Source organism: Anguilla anguilla, chromosome 5 (genome assembly GCF_013347855.1).
Source record: "Anguilla anguilla isolate fAngAng1 chromosome 5, fAngAng1.pri, whole genome shotgun sequence".
Taxonomy (NCBI): Eukaryota; Metazoa; Chordata; class Actinopteri; order Anguilliformes; family Anguillidae; genus Anguilla; species Anguilla anguilla.
The window spans coordinates 27,230,533-27,255,312 of NC_049205.1; the positions used below are offsets into that span (position 1 = coordinate 27,230,533).

At 42.2% G+C, this 24,780-nt stretch overlaps 2 protein-coding genes across 2 annotated transcripts in view; one reads left to right on the forward strand and one right to left on the reverse strand.

Annotated features, from left to right (window-relative positions):
* The window catches only part of LOC118228155 (mucin-5AC-like), an 81,641-nt gene that overhangs the window by 35,827 nt on the left and 21,034 nt on the right, over window positions 1-24,780 (reverse strand). Inside the window, exons 9-27 of the mRNA XM_035419492.1 lie at window positions 23,704-23,814; window positions 23,171-23,240; window positions 22,560-22,697; window positions 22,169-22,333; window positions 19,758-19,852; window positions 19,515-19,641; window positions 19,169-19,424; window positions 18,971-19,023; window positions 17,135-17,235; window positions 16,884-17,035; window positions 11,310-11,448; window positions 11,057-11,167; window positions 10,653-10,832; window positions 10,301-10,540; window positions 10,064-10,220; window positions 9,844-9,972; window positions 6,846-6,996; window positions 6,695-6,738; window positions 6,442-6,581 (exon numbers count right to left, since the gene is read on the reverse strand). Of these exons, the coding sequence (XP_035275383.1) occupies window positions 6,442-6,581; window positions 6,695-6,738; window positions 6,846-6,996; window positions 9,844-9,972; window positions 10,064-10,220; window positions 10,301-10,540; window positions 10,653-10,832; window positions 11,057-11,167; window positions 11,310-11,448; window positions 16,884-17,035; window positions 17,135-17,235; window positions 18,971-19,023; window positions 19,169-19,424; window positions 19,515-19,641; window positions 19,758-19,852; window positions 22,169-22,333; window positions 22,560-22,697; window positions 23,171-23,240; window positions 23,704-23,814 (2,559 nt within the window). The remainder of the gene's footprint in view (window positions 1-6,441; window positions 6,582-6,694; window positions 6,739-6,845; window positions 6,997-9,843; window positions 9,973-10,063; window positions 10,221-10,300; window positions 10,541-10,652; window positions 10,833-11,056; window positions 11,168-11,309; window positions 11,449-16,883; window positions 17,036-17,134; window positions 17,236-18,970; window positions 19,024-19,168; window positions 19,425-19,514; window positions 19,642-19,757; window positions 19,853-22,168; window positions 22,334-22,559; window positions 22,698-23,170; window positions 23,241-23,703; window positions 23,815-24,780) is intronic.
* The window catches only part of LOC118227486 (tryptophan 5-hydroxylase 1), a 214,253-nt gene continuing 208,518 nt past the window's right edge, over window positions 19,046-24,780 (forward strand). The window contains exon 1 of the mRNA XM_035417998.1: window positions 19,046-19,093. The gene's annotated coding sequence lies outside the window, so the exon portion shown is untranslated. The remainder of the gene's footprint in view (window positions 19,094-24,780) is intronic.

Genomic DNA, 24,780 nt, shown 5'->3' on the forward strand with positions numbered 1-24,780 from the left:
CACTGTTTCTGGAGACCTTGGTTTTTGTTCAGGCAGATGAGTCCAACAGATCGATTGCATTCCACATCTTGTCCCAACTCTGCGAGTTGAAGTTTTGGATATTCCTTTGCTCTGCATTCAATTTCCACTGGATTATTACACATTATTTTACCGGAATTAAAAATCTTCTGAATGGATTCACTATCTCCCCCATCATTACCAATGGTAGCGTGGCTTGAATCAATCCAGGCAGACCATTCACAATGTTGTCCATCAATACATGTTGTTGTTGTGGGCACAGGTGATGTTGTAGAAGGTGGGTGGGCTGTTGTGGTAACTGTTGTGGAAATAGTTGAAGTGGATGGTTCAGTGGTTTTAGTTGTGGTAGGATTGGGTGTGATTCTCGTTGTTCCAGTGCTGGTTGCGCTAGTTGATTTTGAGTGAGTTGAAGTGGGTGTTTCTGTGGGTGCAGTCGTGGTTGTAGTAGTTGTGGTTCTTGTTGTCCCAGAGGTGGTTGTGCTGAGAGGCTGGGCAGTCGTGGAGTAAGTTGAAGTGGACGGTTCTGTTGTTCTAGATGTTGTTGTACCAGGGGTGGTTGTCCTGGGAGGCGGGGTTGTTGTGGAGAATGTTGCAGTGGATGGTTCTATGGTTGTAGAAGTAGTTGTACCTGGGATGGTTGAACTGTGTGGAAGTGTTGTAGTGTTACACTGTTGACAGCATTTGACTTTTATCTCATAATCAAAGCACTGTTTCTGGAGACCTTGGTTTTTGTTCAGGCAGATGAGTCCAACAGATCGATTGCATTCCACATCTTGTCCCAACTCTGAGAGTTGAAGTTTTGGATATTCCTTTGCTCTGCATTCAATTTCCACTGGATTATTACACATTATTTTACCGGAATTAAAAATCTTCTGAATGGATTCACTATCTCCCCCATCATTACCAATGGTAGCGTGGCTTGAATCAATCCAGGCAGACCATTCACAATGTTGTCCATCAATACATGTTGTTGTTGTGGGCACAGGTGATGTTGTAGAAGGTGGGTGGGCTGTTGTGGTAACTGTTGTGGAAATAGTTGAAGTGGATGGTTCAGTGGTTTTAGTTGTGGTAGGATTGGGTGTGATTCTCGTTGTTCCAGTGGTGGTTGCGCTAGTTGATTTTGAGTGAGTTGAAGTGGGTGTTTCTGTGGGTGCAGTCGTGGTTGTAGTAGTTGTGGTTCTTGTTGTCCCAGAGGTGGTTGTGCTGAGAGGCTGGGCAGTCGTGGAGTAAGTTGAAGTGGACGGTTCTGTTGTTCTAGACGTTGTCGTACCAGGGGTGGTTGTCCTGGGAGGCTGGGTTGTTGTGGAGAATGTTGCAGTGGATGGTTCTATGGTTGTAGAAGTAGTTGTACCTGGGATGGTTGAACTGTGTGGAAGTGTTGTAGTGTTACACTGTTGACAGCATTTTACTTTTATCTCATAATCAAAGCACTGTTTCTGGAGACCTTGGTTTTTGTTCAGGCAGATGAGTCCAACAGATCGATTGCATTCCACATCTTGTCCCAACTCTGCGAGTTGAAGTTTTGGATATTCCTTTGCTCTGCATTCAATTTCCACTGGATTATTACACATTATTTTACCGGAATTAAAAATCTTCTGAATGGATTCACTATCTCCCCCATCATTACCAATGGTAGCGTGGCTTGAATCAATCCAGGCAGACCATTCACAATGTTGTCCATCAATACATGTTGTTGTTGTGGGCACAGGTGATGTTGTAGAAGGTGGGTGGGCTGTTGTGGTAACTGTTGTGGAAATAGTTGAAGTGGATGGTTCAGTGGTTTTAATTGTGGTAGGATTGGGTGTGATTCTCGTTGTTCCAGTGCTGGTTGCGCTAGTTGATTTTGAGTGAGTTGAAGTGGGTGTTTCTGTGGGTGCAGTCGTGGTTGTAGTAGTTGTGGTTCTTGTTGTCCCAGAGGTGGTTGTGCTGAGAGGCTGGGCAGTCGTGGAGTAAGTTGAAGTGGACGGTTCTGTTGTTCTAGATGTTGTTGTACCAGGGGTGGTTGTCCTGGGAGGCGGGGTTGTTGTGGAGAATGTTGCAGTGGATGGTTCTATGGTTGTAGAAGTAGTTGTACCTGGGATGGTTGAACTGTGTGGAAGTGTTGTAGTGTTACACTGTTGACAGCATTTGACTTTTATCTCATAATCAAAGCACTGTTTCTGGAGACCTTGGTTTTTGTTCAGGCAGATGAGTCCAACAGATCGATTGCATTCCACATCTTGTCCCAACTCTGAGAGTTGTAGTTTTGGATATTCCTTTGCTCTGCATTCAATTTCCACTGGATTATTACACATTATTTTACCGGAATTAAAAATCTTCTGAATGGATTCACTATCTCCCCCATCATTACCAATGGTAGCGTGGCTTGAATCAATCCAGGCAGACCATTCACAATGTTGTCCATCAATACATGTTGTTGTTGTGGGCACAGGTGATGTTGTAGAAGGTGGGTGGGCTGTTGTGGTAACTGTTGTGGAAATAGTTGAAGTGGATGGTTCAGTGGTTTTAGTTGTGGTAGGATTGGGTGTGATTCTCGTTGTTCCAGTGCTGGTTGCGCTAGTTGATTTTGAGTGAGTTGAAGTGGGTGTTTCTGTGGGTGCAGTCGTGGTTGTAGTAGTTGTGGTTCTTGTTGTCCCAGAGGTGGTTGTGCTGAGAGGTTGGGCAGTCGTGGAGTAAGTTGAAGTGGACGGTTCTGTTGTTCTAGACGTTGTCGTACCAGGGGTGGTTGTCCTGGGAGGCTGGGTTGTTGTGGAGAATGTTGCAGTGGATGGTTCTATGGTTGTAGAAGTAGTTGTACCTGGGATGGTTGAACTGTGTGGAAGTGTTGTAGTGTTACACTGTTGACAGCATTTGACTTTTATCTCATAATCAAAGCACTGTTTCTGGAGACCTTGGTTTTTGTTCAGGCAGATGAGTCCAACAGATCGATTGCATTCCACATCTTGTCCCAACTCTGAGAGTTGTAGTTTTGGATATTCCTTTGCTCTGCATTCAATTTCCACTGGATTATTACACATTATTTTACCGGAATTAAAAATCTTCTGAATGGATTCACTATCTCCCCCATCATTACCAATGGTAGCGTGGCTTGAATCAATCCAGGCAGACCATTCACAATGTTGTCCATCAATACATGTTGTTGTTGTGGGCACAGGTGATGTTGTAGAAGGTGGGTGGGCTGTTGTGGTAACTGTTGTGGAAATAGTTGAAGTGGATGGTTCAGTGGTTTTAGTTGTGGTAGGATTGGGTGTGATTCTCGTTGTTCCAGTGCTGGTTGCGCTAGTTGATTTTGAGTGAGTTGAAGTGGGTGTTTCTGTGGGTGCAGTCGTGGTTGTAGTAGTTGTGGTTCTTGTTGTCCCAGAGGTGGTTGTGCTGAGAGGCTGGGCAGTCGTGGAGTAAGTTGAAGTGGACGGTTCTGTTGTTCTAGACGTTGTCGTACCAGGGGTGGTTGTCCTGGGAGGCTGGGTTGTTGTGGAGAATGTTGCAGTGGATGGTTCTATGGTTGTAGAAGTAGTTGTACCTGGGATGGTTGAACTGTGTGGAAGTGTTGTAGTGTTACACTGTTGACAGCATTTGACTTTTATCTCATAATCAAAGCACTGTTTCTGGAGACCTTGGTTTTTGTTCAGGCAGATGAGTCCAACAGATCGATTGCATTCTACATCTTGTCCCAACTCTGAGAGTTGAAGTTTTGGATATTCCTTTGCTCTGCATTCAATTTCCACTGGATTATTACACATTATTTTACCGGAATTAAAAATCTTCTGAATGGATTCACTATCTCCCCCATCATTGCCAATGGTAGCGTGGCTTGAATCAATCCAGGCAGACCATTCACAATGTTGTCCATCAATACATGTTGTTGTTGTGGGCACAGGTGATGTTGTAGAAGGTGGTTGGGCTGTTGTGGTAACTGTTGTGGAAATAGTTGAAGTGGATGGTTCAGTGGTTTTAGTTGTGGTAGGATTGGGTGTGATTCTCGTTGTTCCAGTGGTGGTTGCGCTAGTTGATTTTGAGTGAGTTGAAGTGAGTGTTTCTGTGGGTGCAGTCGTGGTTGTAGTAGTTGTGGTTCTTGTTGTCCCAGAGGTGGTTGTGCTGAGAGGCTGGGCAGTCGTGGAGTAAGTTGAAGTGGACGGTTCTGTTGTTCTAGACGTTGTTGTACCAGGGGTGGTTGTCCTGGGAGGCTGGGTTGTTGTGGAGAATGTTGCAGTGGATGGTTCTATGGTTGTAGAAGTGGTTGTACCTGGGATGGTTGAACTGTGTGGAAGTGTTGTAGTGTTACACTGTTGACAGCATTTGACTTTTATCTCATAATCAAAGCACTGTTTCTGGAGACCTTGGTTTTTGTTCAGGCAAATGAGTCCAACGGATCGATTGCATTCTACATCTTGTCCCAACTCTGAGAGTTGAAGTTTTGGATATTCCTTTGCTCTGCATTCAATTTCCACTGGATTATTACACATTATTTTACCAGAGTTAAAAATCTTTTTGATGGATTCACTGTCCCCACCACCATCACCTGTTGTAACGTGGCTGGAATCTATCCAGTCTGACCATGTACAGTATTGTCCATCAATACATGTTGTAGTTGTAGGCACATGTGATTGGGTACTCATTGGGTTTTGATTTGTTGTTCTTGGGGTTGTGGCTGTTATGTCGCATGTTATATTTTTACAGCACTCCACTTTTATTTCATAGTCCATGCATATTGGTGGTATACCTTGGTCTTTGTTTTTGCAAATTAATCCTACTTTCGTATTGCATTGTACTTTCTGTCCTAATTCATTTAATGGTACTCCAGGATAATGTACTGCTTGGCATTTCACTTTCTCTGGTTTTTCACATATTTTATATCCAGATTGTATTATGTTGGCGATTGATTCATTGTCACCACCCCCTGGACCAAATTTAGGATAGTCAACATTGTACCAGCCTGACCATTCACAAACATGGCAGACTGGAGCTGAAGATGAAGTCAGAGGGTGTTTAGTTGATGTAGTTGATTGAATGGTTGTCTCTGGTGGCTTAGTTGCACAGTTGTTCTCATCACAACATAAGACTCTTACTTGATAATTGTAACACAATGGGATAGGACCAGGCTGGTCTTCATTTTTACAAATTAGTCCATTTGCAACATCACACTGCAAAACTTGACCTACATCTTTAATATCTTTTTCTGGATATTTCTCAGCTCTGCACTGAATTTTGCTTGGTTTACTACATATCTTATGACCTTCTGCTCTGATGTTGTTGTATGTTTCAGAGTCACCTCCAGGAGTCCCAGGTGTAGGGAATGTAGTATCAAACCAGGATGACCATTCACACGAATGTGTGCATGTTGTGAAAGATGTTGAATAAGTTGTAATTGTGGATGTTCCTGGAGACTTTTCACCTGTACAAAGGGATTATAAACAGAGGATCTTTTATTGTAGATTCGAGCCCTGCAAAGTGTTGGTTTTTCCTACACTCTCCACCAACAAATTCCAGACAGCACCCACAGCATAATATAATTTCCTGTATTCTCCCACAACAGTTTTGACTGCAATATATAGATCTCCTCTGAAATTGCTATTGCCAAGATGGACACATTTCCGCAATAAAGTAATTGCAAATAAAAAATAAGTATATAAAAATTGTAAAAATGAAACAAAATCTAATCATTTTATGTAAAAAGCACAAAATTAGACTATTTGTATGTAAACACCTTGTAGTGAAGAGGTAAGCAACTATTTAAAAAAATATTATTAACATCTGCTTGTATGTTCTGCTTTTGGCATAACCATGAGATTATTCGTCATTTCTGATGCTTGTGTTATGGAGTTAGGTCAGAAAACTCCTCCTTTGTCTTTAGTTAATTTTTTATTTAATATTTTTGTTTCAACATCAGCCATAAACCTTTAAAATCTTCTCATTTACATATTTTCATGCAAATGTTTTTGCATGGTTTCGTGTCAATATACAAATTAGTTGCTGTATATAGATTTTAAAACTTAAATGGTACATGTCTGCATGCTGCAGGGATTCCATTGTACATTCTTGCTTTAGGTATAAATGGTTCAATCCTGTAGAGTGTAAAAAAGTCGTGCTGCAGACTTTAGTGGTACTGTATATTGCCTTGTAGCAAAACTGTAATGGTACCACATGTTTTCATGTTTTCTCTCATAGTTTCTCTGCCTGCTGCTACTGCCACTGATGACCCATGGAAACCTTGTCTTGTGTCATACAATCAATCTATCTACTGACATGGTTTCAAAAATGAATTAAGAAAACCAGAAATTATCAAATGATTAAAAAATATCACCATATATGATTTCCCATGTGGTAGTAGAACTTACTGGTTTTTGTAGAAGGCTCTGATGAGAAGTGAAAGAAAGGCATTGATGTTGTTGTAATCGGAGTGTAAGTTGTGTGGGATGGTGTAACAGAACAATTGCGGTCAATTGTCCTGTTAATGATCCCATTCTCCCCACAAACAGCAATGATACAACTTCCAAGGCCATCAGTCGTGTTGTATATGGTCGCGCCATAAGGGTATGTGTTCTTTTGGAATGTGCAGAAACAAGCTAAAAGCAGAGATGCAATTTCAGAGCATGTTGGTCATTCAAGTTAAGTAAATTGTTCTTAGCATTATAAAGAATGGTTATATTTCTAAAAGATCAAATGTACATGTTCTTACCTTGAATATCATAGCTGCAGTGTATCCCTAATAATTCACAAAAACTTTGGAAAGAAAATGCAATTTTAGTTTACTAACCATTTAGTTTAATAGCCATTTTAAAGATTTCATGATACCCATAATTAAGTTAAACTTAATTATTTAAACATACCATGTTTGGCAATTCTCTGTGGAAGCAACTTTCTCTCCATTGCTGTAGTGATTTCCCTCTCCATCATAGCAACCACACTGTTCTCTCCCAACACACTTCATTGTCTCCTCGTCAAAGTAAGGCTGCTCAGGAGGGCAATTTGGATAGCAACCTTAGGGAGAAAATGAAAAAGTTAAAACATTTCAGGAATGCATTTTCCAATTTACTACATCATAAAGAATTTATACCACAAATGAAACCAACAAAACTGATGAAAAATCTCCAATTATTTTGACAAGAAACCAGAAAACAATCACCCTCCCAGATGTTGAGTATTATATCAAAAGAGTTTCACCGCCAGTGTCACACATGTGAGATTGCACTCTACAGAACTATCAGATGATATATCAATGATAGGACTGACCTAGAAATGCAAAAGGGCATTCCAAATTGGGACTAAACTTATTAAAAATGTTTAAAGGTCCCGTGTCATACAATTTTTCAGCAATTTTATATTATTCTACTAGGTCTATGAAATACATTTATACAGCTTTTAAGGGAAAAATGTTCCAGTACATTTAAAAACAAATATTCTTTAAGCTGAACAGGCAGTTTTGGCTGGCATTGTCATGTTTTTAGATGCTCTTGATAGGTAAAGTGACCTGGAATGACACAATTGCCCTGCCCATCTCCTGCCCACACTCCCTCTCCAGAAAAGAGAAAAAAACATCTCTTCCGTAAATCCACCAGTACACCTTTGTATGCTACAAAATACAGTGGCTCAACATAAAGCATCACATCAAATTAAATTAGTTAGGTCTTGCTCATTGTGGAGGGGTGGTGTGGTTAGGGCATCATCTGCAGGTGGAGAGGGAGTGGTTTACGTGACCTGTAACCACACCTGTGGGCATTTTTCAGTGATTGTTAACTGTTTACATGCTCTGCCTGCAGTGAGATCGGGGCTCTGGAATGAGAGACATATGTGGGAGTGACATGGCGTTTGTTCCCTTCACCGGCTGTGTGTGTTTCGTCTGTTTGGACATAGTAGCGATGACAGCCAGATTATTCATGAGAAATCGGATAATTTTAAGCACTTTGCATTCCCCGTGTGAATCACGGTCCTGGTCAATGCGCTATCCTCTGTTGGTCTGGGGAGGGTGTAGACTACCACATGCCTCCTCCGATACATGTGGAGTCGCCAGCCGCTTCTTTTCACCTGACAGCGAGGAGTTTCACTGGGAGAGCGTAACGCGTGCGGAGGTTCATGCTATGTCCCCCAGATCCCCTCCCTGCTGAACAGGCGCCCCGACCAACCAGTAGGAGTCGCTAATGCACGATCAGGACTCATACCCTCACTGGCTTCCCACCTGCGAACATTGCCAATTGTGTTCATAGGAACGTCTAAGCCGGAAGTACCGCTGCCGGGGACTGAACATTAAAATGTTTTTATATTATGAGATCTAGCCTACTTTGATCTAATGTTGCCAATTACATATTAATTAGCATCTTGACGTGAACCACAATGTCCAGCTCATGTAGTTTCCTGTCATCCGAATTGTCACACTCGTTATGCCCCCTAAATGCCAGCTCCTGACAACCCAAGAACTGAGTCATGTTAATAAACTTCTTGAGAATGTCACAATTTTTACGTACTATTTTGTTATGCTTTGCCATTTTGATACATGGACCTCCTCAATCAAATGATCAGTTCTCACATTTCCAAAAAAACTCAATTGCACGGTTAAATGCCAAAAGCTAATGCAACAAAAAGTGGGCTAGTTTAGGCTAAGGTTAGCTAGCCAGTCAAATCATGAACGTTAGCAATTAGCAGCTGTTCGCCAGTAATTAGCTGGCTAACTGAAGTCTTGATTTTCTGGAAAAAAAATAGGCTAACACTACAACACCGATATATATATTTTTAAACAATTTACACTATATACAAATCATCACCGACAATGCCACATCCACAAAAAATTCATTTCTAATAATTGCTCGCTCGCACGCTTTCTCTCTCTCTCTTTCTAAAACTAACTTACCTCTATTACCGAACAAGGAAACAACTTCTTCATTGGTTTCGTTTAATGGCGGTCATCAAGGAAACTTATATAAATGAATATAGCTATTTTGCTGGACAGCTGAACTCCTGTTCTGGATAGTTAGATATTATATCAATCATCAGGATGAGAACACGCAAAAGAACACTCATGATTGTAAAGGCTAGTGAAGCACTGCTCCATGGGCGGGCTCAAAAATGTGTCATAATCAATCCAGAATTGTCCAATCTAATTGTATAGTCATCCATTCAGTGGCGTCACTAGGGTTGGTGTCACCCAGTGCGGTGGGGGGGGGGTTAATAAACAGGCAGTGTTTAAACGTGATGAGGACGACATCAGTCAATCAGACAGGTAAAATGGTAGCGCCAGAGGGTGGGCACGAGGAATTGCATGTTATGCATTCAAATGACAAAGTGCTTCTCGTCACATTAATACCGCTAATTAAATCTACCGGCAGTAAACTGCATCAGAGAAACTACCGTTTATAATAATAATAATAATAATAATAATAATAATAATAATAATAATACATTACTGCTGAAACACTGCACAAAAATTTTATAGACAGTCATTTTGGTGTCACCCCCTCTGATGGTGTCACCCGGTGCGGTCCGCACCCCCCGCACCCCTCTAGTGACGCCAGTGCATCCATTGATGAACATTGTCTAGTGAGCCAGACAGTCTTGCCTCACTGAATTTCCTTTGTAAAGTCTGAGGGTGTCGCTGTTTTTCACAATACCAGGCATGCTATTGAACCAAGGCACTTTTTTTAGCTTCACAAGGAACATTGCGGTTGTGGTGATAATTCAACATTAACAAGAAAGATATGTGGGGTGTGTTTATGTATGTTCTTTTTTATTTATTTTTCTGGTGAAGCACTGCTACCCCTGTTGTCTTAGAGAAGCTTCCTCTGCATTTGAGGCATACACCCAGATTATGGAACATAATTGAATATTGTTCTTTACCTTCAAGTGCTGGGATCAGATTTGAGCATGTTCCTGAAGGATTCCTGCAGGTCTTCATACACGGCGCTCCACAGGGCTTATAATGCCACTCACATTCGCCAGGAGGGTTATAGAAATCACAGAACAGAGCTACAAAGAAGGAACAAAATTCACTTAAATGACATTACAATGTTTATGGTTTAACTCGCAAAAGATAACATTGTCTGTGGCTACAACTTACGGCAGATTTGTGGGCTTCTCCAGACAACACAGGCTCCAGCTTCATTGCAGGCCTCTGCATAAGCTGCTACTGCAGTGCAGAAGCACTCACAATCTCCCCCACTGTCACATGCGCAGGAGTCACTCACACAAGCATCATAGTATTGAGTGGGATCCACCTAGACCCAAAAAAACTCATAATACATACACAACCTCAGTGTTTAATTGAAGGCACCATGCTCTAGTTTAGCCTACTTACCTGAGAGTGGCAGGCTGTGAACACCTTACTGGTGATGATACTGCACTGCTTTTGAGCCCAAGACTGTCTATACGGATTGGAAGTGCAGGGATCCTTTTTACTGCCAGTATTTGGGCAGCTTGGAGAGACTTTCCAACTGTTTCCAAATTCTAGAACATGAACAACTACTCCTTTGCTTCTGGTGGTAAAATCATTATTTTCATTGCCATCATAATTTCCACAAAGACCACAGACATGCCCCTATGGAAGGAATTTCACAAAATGAAATTAGTTTCATAAGCTTTGTTTTGGTTATTTTAATTAAACAAATTGTTGGGGAAAGGTATAATGCAGCCATATTCATTCATCTTACCTTGAACTTAGGGCCTAATTTGATAAATATGCTGGTCTTCTTGTCCCATATTAGGATCAAGCCATTATTGGCCTCAATCACCAGGTAAATCCCCTTGGTATGGATGTGATATGGCACCTGCACTCCTTCACCTCTTTGGATCACTTGGTAGTTCCCTTCTGTCAGTATGAGCTCATTTTTCTGAAAGGAGCAAATGTGGTTTCACCATCAAAAACTGCAGGACTGATATCTGATTTTGAGGTTGTTTTCAAGGATCAAGAAATTTTTCATTTTTCATTCATTCAACCTTTATTTATATCTTCCTGATGCATTGAGGGAGAAACCCTCATACACAATGCCTCCAAGTTTCAGCAGAGCAACATCAGTACAAACAGATGCATTTAAAGAAGGCCTGTGATACTTACCCCTAGGTAGAGTTTGATGGCTTTGGAACAAGTGGTGCCAGTAGTTCCACAGGGAACATTCTCTGTGATGACTCTGAAGGTGCCATTGGTGATATTGTTGCTGCAGTAGTCCTACATATATAATAATAATAATAATAATAATAATAAATAATACATTTTGAAGTTCCATAAATTTCAAGTATACTTTTTCAGTTGCCTAACCATGTCTTAAATTCAGCATTGTCAATTTTTAAATAAATATTTCATAACATACCTGAGTGAGAGTGTATTCACAGCTTCCACTAAAAGTGAACTTCTTCCCGTCAAAAGTGGTGTAATGCCCATCACCATAAATCCCACAAGTACCCTGGCACTGAAGTGTTGTACAATGCCATTTTCTCTCCTTGCAAGTGCTAAAAAGAATAAAGGAGAAGCTCAACTAAACTAAGGGCTACAATGTACATATGAATGTACTTTATTTATCCAATATTGTCCCTGCACTCCTATCAGGTAGAGAACAAGTAGGTGGAAGAAGGTAAATGGATAAACATATCTAATCATATTCATACATATTGAGCAGTTGCAGTTACATGACCTTTACCCAAACTCAGATAAAGTGTATTCAGTAATTTCTGTTTCAAAGTAAGTTTAAAAGCACTCCCAAAACCTTTAACATCCCAGTTATGCTTGAGGTCATATGAATATATTTTTCCTTTACAAAACTGTGCTATTATTTGTACTGCTGTTGTTACACACTGGTGCAGAGTCTCACAACTGTTACTATTGTGGCAGACTATGGTGGAGAATGCGGGCATCATCCAAGCTCAATAACTAAACAGACACGGAGCATAATGGAAGTATTAGTGAAACAACTAATGGAGACGAACATAGCGCAGCAGGCTATGCATCAGGAGTTGCTGGAGGAACAGCGTCAGCAGACCGCTCTCCTGCGAGCTGAACTCAGCCAGCTGACAGCCGCCCATGCCGCCGTGGTTGCAGGTGCAGCAGTCTCCCATCCTAAACCCAGTATGTTTCTGCTGAAGCTAACAGAAGCTGATGACATTGAGGCTTACCTCCAAGCCTTTGAGAGGACGGCGGCTAGGGAGAAAAGGCCCCATGAGCAGTGGGCCAGCCTGCTAGCACCCTTCCTGTCAGGCACGGCACAGAAGACCTATCAGGATCTGACGGCTGAACAGGCGACGCATTATGAGGGGCTGAGAAAGGAAATCCTGTGCCGATATGGTTACACTCTGATTAGCAGGGCGCAAAGGTTCCATGATTGGACGTATGATGCCACAGCGTCCCCCCGATCGCAAATGCATGATCTGATTAGGCTGACCAAGAGCTGGCTAACGACGGAACCACTGACGACCACGCCCCTCGAGAAAGTGGTCATTGATAAATTTCTACGATCTCCCATTTGAGCTAAGAAGTTGGCAAGCCAAGCTAACCCGCAGAGCACGGTTCAGCTGGTGGAAATGGTGGAAGGTCAACAGGTGGCTTTGGAGGTCCTGCGCAGCAGATGACCACTAAAGGCTGAACCCTCCACTCGCCCGAAGGAGCGGAAAAGGATGGAGGACCATGCCTGGACCACGGCCAAGGATGGAGGGACCTCGATAGTTAGCTCCCCGAGACGACGCCCCTTCCTGAACATGGATGGCAGGAAGTGCTACGAGTGTGGTGAGTCGGGACACATTGCCTGGAGCTGTCCAAACCGTGATGCCCAGATGCCTTCAGTCTCAGCCAGTGAGGTAGCCACTGGACGTCCCTGCGGCTTACTGATGGCATGATGGGCTGAGGAGAGTAGTCCTACCCCCGTTACCCCGGTAAGAGCCAACGGAAAGGACACCACAGCACTTTTGGACTCCGGGAGTATGGTGACCCTGATTCGCCTCGACTACGCCCAGTCCCCGAACCTGACTGACACCATGGCCATCACATGCATACCCGGTGAGACTAAGAACTACCCTACCACACTCCTCCACCTACAGACCACAAAGGGACAACACACAGGACCAGCGGGAGTCATCCCAAACCTACCGGTGCCTGTCCTTATCGGGAGAGATTCCCCGATGTTCCACCAACTGTGGGCCAGTATGTCCGGAGACGTGGGGAAACGAGGGAACCAAAAGGGAGGAGGAAGCCGGAGAGGCGGGAGGGACGCCAGAAGGGGTGATAGCCGGATGTGTGGATTCCAGGAAGTGGAGCCCCAGGCGTCAACAGAACCCCTCTCTGAGGGCGACTCAGATGAAGCAAGACTGGATGGACCACGAGATGGCGCCAGAGCCAGCCTCTTTAGCGGGACGGTTTGGGACGTCCCAACTGGAGGATTCCAACCTGGCCAGCGCTCTCCAGCAGGTGACAGTGGTGGACGGAAAGCCTATCGAGGGGGTAAGTCAGATCACATACCCCCATTTTTCGATAAAGAAGAAATTGTTATATCAGGTTGTGAAGAAAAACAACGAATGTTTGGAATTGTTGTTGGTGCCCCGACAAACTGTCCTGCAGTTGGAACACTCCCACCTTCTTGGGGCTCACCTAGGGGTGGAGAAGACCTTAGACCGGATCAAGGCACGATTTTACTGGACTGGTGTGAAGAGGGCAGTGGAAGATTACTGCCGCAGTTGCCCGGAGTGCCAACAGGTGGCACCAAAACCACACTTTCGCAGCCCCTTAATTCCCCTACTAATCCTTTCAGTCCCTTTTAGCAGGATCACAATGGACCTGGTGGGACCTCTACCCAAGAGCAGCCGAGGGCACCAATACATCCTGGTGATTCTGGATTATGCCACTAGGTACCCAGAAGCCATCCCCCTGCGCGCCATGGCTACCAAAGGAATTGCACGGGAGCTAGTCATGCTGTTCTCCCGAGTCAGCATCCCCAACGAGATATTAACCGACCAGGGAACCCCGTTCATGTCGCGAATCATGAAGGATCTCTACATACGAATGAAGATAACCCAGTTGCACCTCAGTGTACCACCCGCAGACCGATGGATTGGTGGAAAGATTCCGAACCCTAAAGCAGATGCTAAAGAAGGTGATGGAGGCGGACGGGAGGAATTGGGACCAGCTACTACCCTACCTGATGTTCTCGATCCGAGAAGTGCCCCAAGTTTCAACAGGTTTCTCTCCCTTTGAACTCCTGTACAGGAGACGACCCCGAGGACTACTGGACTTGAGAAGGTGGGTGAAGTTAATTATAGGGTCAGACAGCCGGGGCGTAGGCATCTGACCCAGATTTACCATGTGAATTTGTTGAAAAAATTGAATGCAATTGAGTGAGGTACTCTACTCTATTCCCCCGAAGAAGGCTACTACAGAGACCAAGCCTGTGGAGGTGCGACTGGGGGAGCAGCTGAGCCAAGCACAGAAGCAGGAGCTGAGGGAGTTGGTCGGCCAGAACCAGGATGTGTTCTCCAGTGAACCGGGACACACCGATCTGGTACAGCACAACATCATCACTGAACCCGGGAAAAAGGTGAAGTTGAGACCCTACCGCATACCAGAAGCAAGGAGAGACGCCATCAGGGATGAGGTAAAAAATGTTGGAAACTGGAATCATCAAAGAGTTGAATAGTGAGTGGTGCAGCCCCATAGTGTTAGTGCCGAAACCAGACGGCACCATTCGCTTCTGTAATGATTTTAGAAAGTTGAATGAAATCTCAAAGTTTGATGCCTACCCGATGCCCCGAATTGATGAACTAATAGAACGGCTAGGGACCGCCCGGTTTATCAGCACACTGGACCTGACGAAGGGTTATTAGCAGGTGTCCTTAGCTCCCGAGGTGAGGGAGAAAACCGCTTTCGCCACCCCTGATGGGCTGTTCCACTACAGGAAGCTGCCCTTTGGATTGCACGGGGCCCCACCCACCTTCCAGAGGTTGATGGACCAGGTTCTCTGTCCCCATCGTGAGTATGCAGCGGCCTACCTCGATGATATTGTAATCCATGGGAACGAGTGGGAGATCCACCTAAACCAGGTGAACGCAGTTTTGCAGGCCTTAAGGGGGGCGGGGCTAACAGCTAACCCAAAAAAATGTCGGCTCGGCCTGCGGGAGGCTGAGTACCTGGGGTACACGATCGGGAGGGGATGTGTAAAACCCCAGGTGAAGAAAGTGGAGGCGATTTGGGACTGGCCACGCCCCCTCACCAAGAAGCAAGTACGCACGTTTGTGGGGTTGACCAGTTACTACCGGAGATTTGTTCCCAACTTTGCCTCTCGAGCCAGCCCCCTGACGGATCTGACCAGGAGCCATCTGCCCACCCAGGTGACATGGACCGAGGAGGCGGAGAAAGCCTTCCAGGACCTAAAGGGAGCACTGTGTTCTGGACCCGTGCTGGTGACCCCAAACTTCTCCAAACCACTGGTGGTGCACAGACCAATGCGTCCGAAACAGGGGTGGGGGCCGTCCTATCACAGCTACAAGAAGGTGAGGAACATCCAGTCTTATACATTAGCCGGAATCTGTTACCGCGGGAGCAAAGATATTCCACTGTGGAGAAAGAATGTGTAGCGATCAAGTTGGCACTGGAAACGCTGAAATATTACTTATTGGGACGGCACTTCACCCTCGTAACGGACCATGCACCACTGGTTTGGATGTCACGCAATAAGGACAGTAATGCCCGGGTCACCCGCTGGTTCCTATCCTTACAGCCCTTTGCTTTCTCTGTCGTCCACAGATCAGGTGCAGCCCATGGAAATGCCGATGCCCCCTCCAGGAGGGATGCTCCAGGGAGCTGGACCGTCCCTCCCTCCCGGTCGGAGCTGAGGTGGGGGGGTGTGTGGCAGACGGCAGGGAGAGGTGAGGGGAGTGGTAACTGAGGGCAGATATGTTGCACCCTGCTGGCTCCACCCCCGAGCCTTATATGGACTTCCTGCCCCAACGAGGCAAGCCTGGGCTTCATTAAGCCATTAAGTGCATGGGGATAAAAGGGGAAGCGGTTTGCACAAACTGCGCAAAGTACCGAGAGGGAAACGCGTGTTGCGGAGACTGAGAGAGAGAGAGCTGAGAAATATCTGTGTGATCACCTGTTGTGACCTGGACTGTTTGACTAACCCCGCTGTGTTATTGTTTTGGCTGAGGACCTGGTTTTTTGGATTACCCCTGGAATACGGAGAAAGGACAACGAGAACGGATTGTGGACTGTGAATTGGTTGCTGAATTTCCCCCTTTCCCTCCGTTTGTAAATTTCCCTAATAAATCCCCCAATTGCACTCTAGTTGTGTTTCGTGTGCGTGTTTAGTTATTGAATTGGTGACGTGGAAACCCCATACCCGTAAGCCTGCCACACTATTAACTGACACGTATTCCTGTTTAATATAAAAAGTACATGTCCACCAACATTCATGCTCTCATTGATTGTACAAGCTATTATAATTTTGTGGGAGCTGTCTTGTTTAATCAGCATAAAAAAGTTGCAAGTAATATTGAAGGAGCCAAAGGCCATGTCATCCACATAAACTACTTCATATCCCATCACAAACTACCTGTCAATGTGCACAATCTACATTTATGTTATAGTACAGACATTATAGAAGTTATTTGAAATGTGAAGAATTTGACAGCTTATGTTGTTTATGTTATATAATGTTTAAATTATTATATTTATTCAGTGATTTGTTCAGTGTGAGAATCCCACACCCAAAGGCAGATTTTTTTTATTTTTTACTCAGTAAAACTTTAAATGACTATTTGTATCTGTCCAAATCTGTCATGAGAGTTTTGTAGAAAGTTTAATAAAAGCAGTGATAAAGCCTGGAGAGAACTATATGTGTGTATCCCTTACTATTGAACGAAAATACATGATATTGTTTTTAATCATTTGACCGTGATAAGCATACCAGGTGTTGCAGTCAACTTTTATGCTGTCTCCAGGTTGGTATGAAGCTCCATTGTGGACACAAGGACAAAGCTCTTCTTTGACACAACCCCCTTTTCCATCTGATACCAGTCCAGGTGGACAAACACAGCCTGAAAGGCACTCTGTGCTGATCTGGGGTGGGAAAAGTATAATTGTAAACAACATATACAAGAAGTATAAGTATAAACAGCTATGTACCAAAGTATCGCATTTAAAGTCGCTTAAGCTTACACAAGTCATGTCCATTGTCAGGCAGCTCTTCTGGCACTCAGCCCCCTTCACTCTAGTCCCAGAATTGGAGCAATTAAAGAAGACCATTGGGGCACTGCAGTCTGGGGGAAATTAAATCAATGTCTATTGTTAATATTGATCCATGCTAAACACACCAAGTGCACATCACCAGAGAAGTAACACCAATCAGTATGCAAATATGAAATGTACCACAGGAAACAGAAAAAATGAAAACCTTATTTGTAACATTTTACTGCTGCTAACTAATGAGCAACACAAGCCTGGCAAAGGACACTGGCTCAATATTTGACCTTACCTGGATAGATGATGTCTGATTATCAACAGTATTATGGAGCAGGCTGGAGCTCCCTTTTCTTCTTTCGAGATTAGCCAAGGTGGTTTTTGTTTACCCACTAAGCTGGATCCACAGCAAATATTCTTCTTTGTTTTTGTTTTGACAGGCCAAATGGGAAAAACCTGACCTCCAGAATCACTCAGCTAACACCTTTCATAAATTTAAAGCTGCAGTTGGTAACTTTTTGAATAAAGATTTCAGGGAATGGTCATGATTAAATAGTAGCAGTCATAGAAAGTCATAGAAATCCAGCACCATACACTGTGTTTACACTCTCAAATTCTATGTTTGAATTTTCTAAACACAGTGATTTATTATATGAACCAAACAAAGAGGTAGGCCGGTTCACATTTGTGAAGCATTCAACAATGAGATTGACCTTGCATGTTCACATAACGGTACAGCATGTATAGCTGGATGTGTTGAGAAAGACAGAAAGAGTTAATGGAAGATAAACTGCTCTTGCTTTGTCGGCACAATCTACTGCCATAAAAGAAAATTGGATACAGCTTGCTTTAAAAGTACGATAAACATTGGAGCACAATTCAGAAGGTCATGAGAACTTCAGCAGCAGGTGGAGTTGAGCTGGTATCGTTTCTACTGGACAGTTATAAATTTCAACACTAATTTATCGAACTAATTTTGCCAGCTAATTGTACCTTCACAGAAGCAGCTTGGTAGCTATTACTGATAATGTTACTTCATTAGTTCTTGGAAGAAGGAAATGTTTGATAATGTTATTTGTGTGGTAGGTGAAGTTAGGTAGTTTAACTAGGTCAGCTGTCTGATCATGATCATAAACCTGGTAGAACCCTGCATGCCAGCTGTAGCTAATATTGTTGTCTATACGACCAGACACAAAAATGTTCCTGTATCAGGGCTAAGGCCAAAATGTTTTATTGTGTTATTGGCAAGCTCTGCAACAACAGCAACTGTTTCACCTGGACTCTTGGAGCTGAAATTTTTAGTGTAGTGTTAGCTATGTCAGTAAGTAATATGGTGATCCTGCTTGCTGAGGATTTGTTGCAAGAAATGTTGATACACATTCACAATGAGCTGTGTGGAGAAGCAGGGTGGGTCTCTTTCTCTGTGGGCAGGGCCAAAGGGTGTGCTGATGTTCAAGATGTTTTCACAACACTGTGACTGTCGAGAAAGTTATCAACTGTAGCTTTAAGTAATTATCATAAAAATAGATGACTGAATCTATGTAGAGCCAGCACCATAGATGGCTCAGTTGGTTTTGTCTGATAATTTGTGTTCTATCATGAACCATTTCTGAATCAATATTTTCAGGTATTATGTTGCATGACAATTTAAAAAGTTCATTCAAAAAGGCACCTGTTAAATGCACATCAAGCATTGCACATTAATATGAGAAGGCATATAATTCAATTTTTTTATCTGAGTAACGTTGTACTTATATATGTATAAAGTTATGCAGACAAAAGTACCATTTCGACAGCACAGCCAGTATGACTCACCTGTACGATAATATGGATGTCCAATGCAGCTCAGTTTTCCTTGCTTGCAGGTGCTGAAATGAGGACAAAATTAAATAAAATCCAAGAAACACCGAAAGCGCCCACAGTGCTCCAGGACCAGAGGTGAGAACTCTTAACCTAAATGATGACAGATTATAGCAGCATTGACATTTAGACAAGGATAGTTAATGACCCTACCACATGGCTCCATCTTTGGTCAAAACCTCTCCAGGGGTAACAACCAAGCCCTTGTAGTAGCAGGAGCAGTTTGTTGGCAAAACACATTTGCCGTCTTCATCCAAGAATGTTCCTTCAGCGCAGGAACAGCCATCAACAGGGTCAAAGGTTGATGAACAACTAGAGTCTGGATCACTGTAGCAACGGCAGGTGCCATTGTTGTTTTTTATATTGTACCTGTACACCATTGTGCTGGGACAGTTTGTGGAGTATTTACCTGTGAAAAAAAAGAGAAAAGATGCCAAATGACCTCATGCTTGCCTGACCCCTTTTATGGTTTCTCATTTTATCATAGGGTTGAACTAACTGCAGATTGTGTTTCTCCAGCCGTTTAGTTGAACTCCCTTCGCTGTACAGGCATGGACATAGGAGGAGATGGCAGCACACATGCAGTCCTCAGTCTTCTCGCAGTTACAGGTGTCATATATGCAGTTCTAGGAAAGAGTGGCTGAGTGTCAATATATACATACTTCTTGGACATATCAAAACTGTGTATTATAGTACAACAGTCATTACTTATTCATGTCATTTGAAACTTGATTAGACTCACTGCTTTGTAGATGTCTGGGCTTATTTCAGCATGGCATGGGGAGAGAACTCCTTGTGGATCTGACAGCACAGAGCACCAGTGTTGGGCATATTTCTCTGAAACAGACATCAGGCTTTTAATGGAGAACTTCACACAAAAATCAATTTTAGATTTTTTACATACCTGCAATGAAAATAATAAAATACCACAACTTGAACAAACATTTCATTTTATTTGACTGTAATAAAAATGGTATTTACAGTACTGGCACAAATAATGGATAGCCTATATTTACAAACAGAGTTTGACAATTAATGCAATATTTTCCAACAATCTCTCTTTTTGGCATAATAAATGTAAAATCTAATTTTACAACCACGCTGCATGGGGATAGACTAGCTGTTTCATTGCTAGGCAATATCTGTGCGTAAGCAATACAAGTTGAATGAATGCTGATTTGGAACCAGGAGATAAATGATCAAAATGATCAAAACATGATGAAATCACAACTCATTCAATCCCACTCATTTCAGATAAGCCATGCCATTGTTATGAATTAATGATGCACTCAGCCGCTGTTATTTTTTTTTCTTTTGTTTGAACAACACAGATGCATTCCTCTGCTATGACCGGGATCACTGGAATTGTATGATCTTCCCTGGTTTTATTTTGTTTAAGAAAACCATAATATTGCTGTCTGTATTTCTTAGCTATAGTATTTTTAAGCTATTTCGCTAGTTTAATGGAAAATTAAAACAGGAAATGTGAACAAATTTAAACAAATTTCTCTTATTTATGAGATTTGTTCAAGCTCAATTTTTGAAAAAGTGACATCTAAACTCTTCTGCAAAAAAACATTGTGAGAGAAACCTCTGATTAGTACAGTATATTGTTATCTTCGTCTTCCAACACAGTGGTAGACCATTGGCAGTGCACGGCTCTTAAAGTGAATGAAAAGAGGTCACTTATTGGCTGAATTAATCTAGCTTCAACACAACCACTGATAATATATTCAGCATAGTCCAATCCATTTTTCACCTGTTTGAGCACTAATGATGCACTCCTTGCCTCTGGTCATGAAAATAGCAACATTCAATAGCCACACACAGTGCATCCATGTACCGTGCCATTGACTGCAGCCATGTGCCATGCAACATTGATTCTGGAAAATAGAGCCCTGCATCTCCATTTGGTCAAAACAAAGACTATTCTGTCTTTTTTATAACCCTAAGTGGAGATACCTATGTCATTGATTACAGTGGGCTCCATAATTTTTGGGACAGACTTTTCCCCCTTGATTTGGCTCCACCTCGCAATTTGTACTGTAGCGTGTACTGCAGCCTTCTTCTGTCCCTTCTTGTTTTGGGGGCTAGATGCCTTAAATTTGCCATTCACCGCCAAACCAAAAATATGTATTTACATATCCATGTAAATATTTTAATGCGTCAGTTGTCCTGACTGAAAGAAACTTGAATGCATGAGTTTCAGGTTGCACACATGGCTGTTCGATTTCTGTGCATGTAGATCTTGTTCTTGTTTCCCCTCAAGATTTTTGACATTGATATGCTGCTATTGTCTTGTCAATGAACTAATGATACAAAGACAGAGCTGGCCAAGAAACAGATGAACAGCCAATTGTCCAATTATTTTTGGTGTCCTAAAATGGGGAACTCCTACAAGGCTCATCCAATATATATGTAGATACTATCAAATTAAAGCTGAATATCTGCAGTTTGACCTCATATTTATTGTTTCATTTCAAACACAAAGCACTGCACAGAGTACACAGCCAAAACAAGACAAATTGTTTATAGAAAATATATTTGATAGAAAATGAAATAATTTTTTTAATGAAATTTTAAAATTTTATTATCATTGTTTTAGGACCAGTTTACACAAGATGCGAAGAATAGCCTTCAATCACCCTTCCTTTAGAAACTAGGTGTTGACACAATCAATTTAAAGGACTGTTGTCACTTGTAGCACACTGAAGAAGACTTCAAAATGTAAAAATGACGATAAAATTATATCATTCTTTTGAGTGTGAACCACTTCTTTTTTTGAATAATTAAAATATATTTAAAAGATTGCACTGCTTGTTTCCATATTATAATTTAATCATATTATACATAGAGTGCCATTTCTATTTTTGTAAGCAGAATTAAATTAAATTAAATTCAGTTATGATTCTTTTAATTCCAATTCCAATTCAAATATAAATTATATATCTTTACTTAGACTTGTTCAATAATTTGAGTAGAATTTGTCAAGAGTTCCAGCTCAATTCTGAACCAGAATTGATTATCGGATTATCGGAAAAAAGCACTGTTCTAGTCATTCTAAATGAAAATGTCTAGCTGTCACACGTGTCCTGTTGGTCACACAGCCAATACCCATTAACATTATGCCATGAAATATCTATAATGACATACCATTTCGGACACTCAGACTGCAGGGGTTTTCATAACTGCTCTTTATATCAGGACAACTGGCTCTTGTTTTCCATGTATTGGCAAAAGCTGCTGCTGTTCCCTCCACCACCCCACTGATAGCTCTTAAGTCATCAGCTTGGATGCTATTAAAGTTTCCACACAGGCCTAGAAGAATGAAAGTAATGTTTTAGTTAAACAACAAATGATACTGCATGACATCTCAAATTTGTAGGTGTGAGTGTAATGCAGATTAAGGTAAGGTCAGAGGGTCAGTGAAATCAGTGTTTACATGAATAAAATTGATCTAATACAGGTTGAGCATGTGAGGTAATTGTTGAATATAGGTCTGATGCAGGATTTCATGTACTGTCCTGGTGCTGGTGAAACATACCACATGTTTTTTTCCGGAATAAAATGCTTGCAGTGATGTAGACCTGCATGATTGGTGAGAGCTGGACCTCCAACTGAAGCCCAAAAGATGTCTTGATAATGATATAAAAAGTTGACGGTTTGAAAATCATTGCCCCTCCTGTGAAATTCAAATAGCACGTTAGAGAGATAAAATAATAATTTTTTTCTATCCCAATTAGTATTTGGAATGCTCAGTTGGAGTGCCCATTGTAGCAACCTCCTCTGTTAATTTTAGAGAATGCAGGAAACCACACACATTTTTCTAAAATGTGAGGTCAGCAGCTGCTTCTTTTTGCACAGACATTGGGTCAGAGGAAAATAATTCATGTGCATTTTCAGGGGGCAGATTGCTGGTGCTACTAAGTGAGCAGATGGGTCGCTTGGACATGGGCATGGACATTTCACCAACTAAAATCCCATCATCAAACTACGGGGCCGATTGCCACCCTAGAATAGTCCTTTAAAAGTATGAGACACACCACATGTCCATAAATTTGATTTTTGAACTGAAGGCTGTGTATACATTTTACAAGTAATTTCCATCTTTCACATGTACTAATATTCCATTTCTGTGCAAGCAAAAAGGCTTACCAGTAGATGTGGGCAGCTGAGAATAGATTCCATTGACATAGACATTCCCATTTGCCTGGATGTTAATCACCTGTGGATAAAAATTTACCTTATGCACTGTAAAGGATATTAGTTTCTCTTATTGTAGTTACAGCAAGCTTTACAAGAAGGTGAACGGCTTGCTCTCTGGATGTGGGAATTCAATGCTGGCTTCCCACTCCACAGTACAGTGACATTTACACATCACCAAAAGGCTGGGCCCTGTGGTGAAGTAGAATTACTTGCCTGACAGGTATGATGACTGTGTTGTATTAATCTTCCTATATGCTAAAAAACTAATGTCAGAGACACAAGGCAGGTCCTATTAATAAAGGTCAGGTCCAAAACCAAGTCAAGGACATAACTGGATCAAGTAAAATCCTAGGCCAGAAGACACATCCTGGTTCAGAAATAAATATACTCCTGGTCACGTAATAGAGATGCTAAAATTGAATAATGTAATTTCCAACCTGGCGTCTAATAATGTTTGCAGAGATAATTTAGAGGCAACTTACAGTGGAGTCTTCAGAAAGAGCCATGGTGACATGCTTGAAACAGGTCTCAGTGTCTGTCAGTCCACACTTAACAATGTCACCCAATACTGTGAATAGAGTTCCATTGCATTCCTAGGGGAAAGAATGGCATCACAGCTTACATTCCAAATGGTGATGGAACAGCAGCACTTGATGAGCCAGAAGTTAAATTTCTTTAATTCTTTAAATTACATTTTCACATTAATAGGGAAAAACAAATTATGAAATGCAGTACAGCTTTCTGTTCCACATGCCAACCAAAAACGAACGGCATACAGAGCTACATTATTTGGTAGATAGCTTGCAAATGTCACTCACTTCTGTCACTGTTTTACTTTATGGCAGATATCTCACAAACCTACAAAGATGATCCGTTTTACAGATTCCTTGTCTCATTTGTTGTTTTCCATAATTTAGAACATTGCATTCCATGGCCAAAATGATCTCCTCTGAGACTGGTGGGTTCACAAACTACAGGATTCTATCACTTTGGAGTATGTGGATGAAAAGCTATCTAAATTTTTGTACTCCAAAGCAACCCCCCAAATGCATGCAACCTGGATGAAACTCACATTCCCCTGTTTGTTTGAAGTCCACAAAGCACATTGAGAACAAATAGTTGTGCTCTATAGTGCCACCATCACATAAAGCATGTATTTGTCATATTTTCGACTCCTAAACTTTTTTCATTACATCCTGATAAATTATATGCGAGTTGTATGTGCAGTTTCTGGGTGTAACCATAATATCACATAACGGACAGACAGAAACAGAAAAAGGGATTAGTGGCTTGTTGCCAGTGGCGTCAACCGGGGGGCGGGTGGGGTGGGGGGGGGGGAGGGTTATGTCATGCATAACAAACCTCTTAGATCTCCTTGAGGGAGCCACAAAGTGTTTTGATTTAAATCCACCCGAAATGAATTTGAAAAAATTCAACTGGGCTCCTTGTCAAAATACAGTCAGTCAGAATTACAGGAGTTATTTCACAGTGGGTCTGGAATTGTCTCATTAGGGACATTCGTAGCAAGTTGGGTGGGGCAGTTGCTTGGCTGCTGCTGC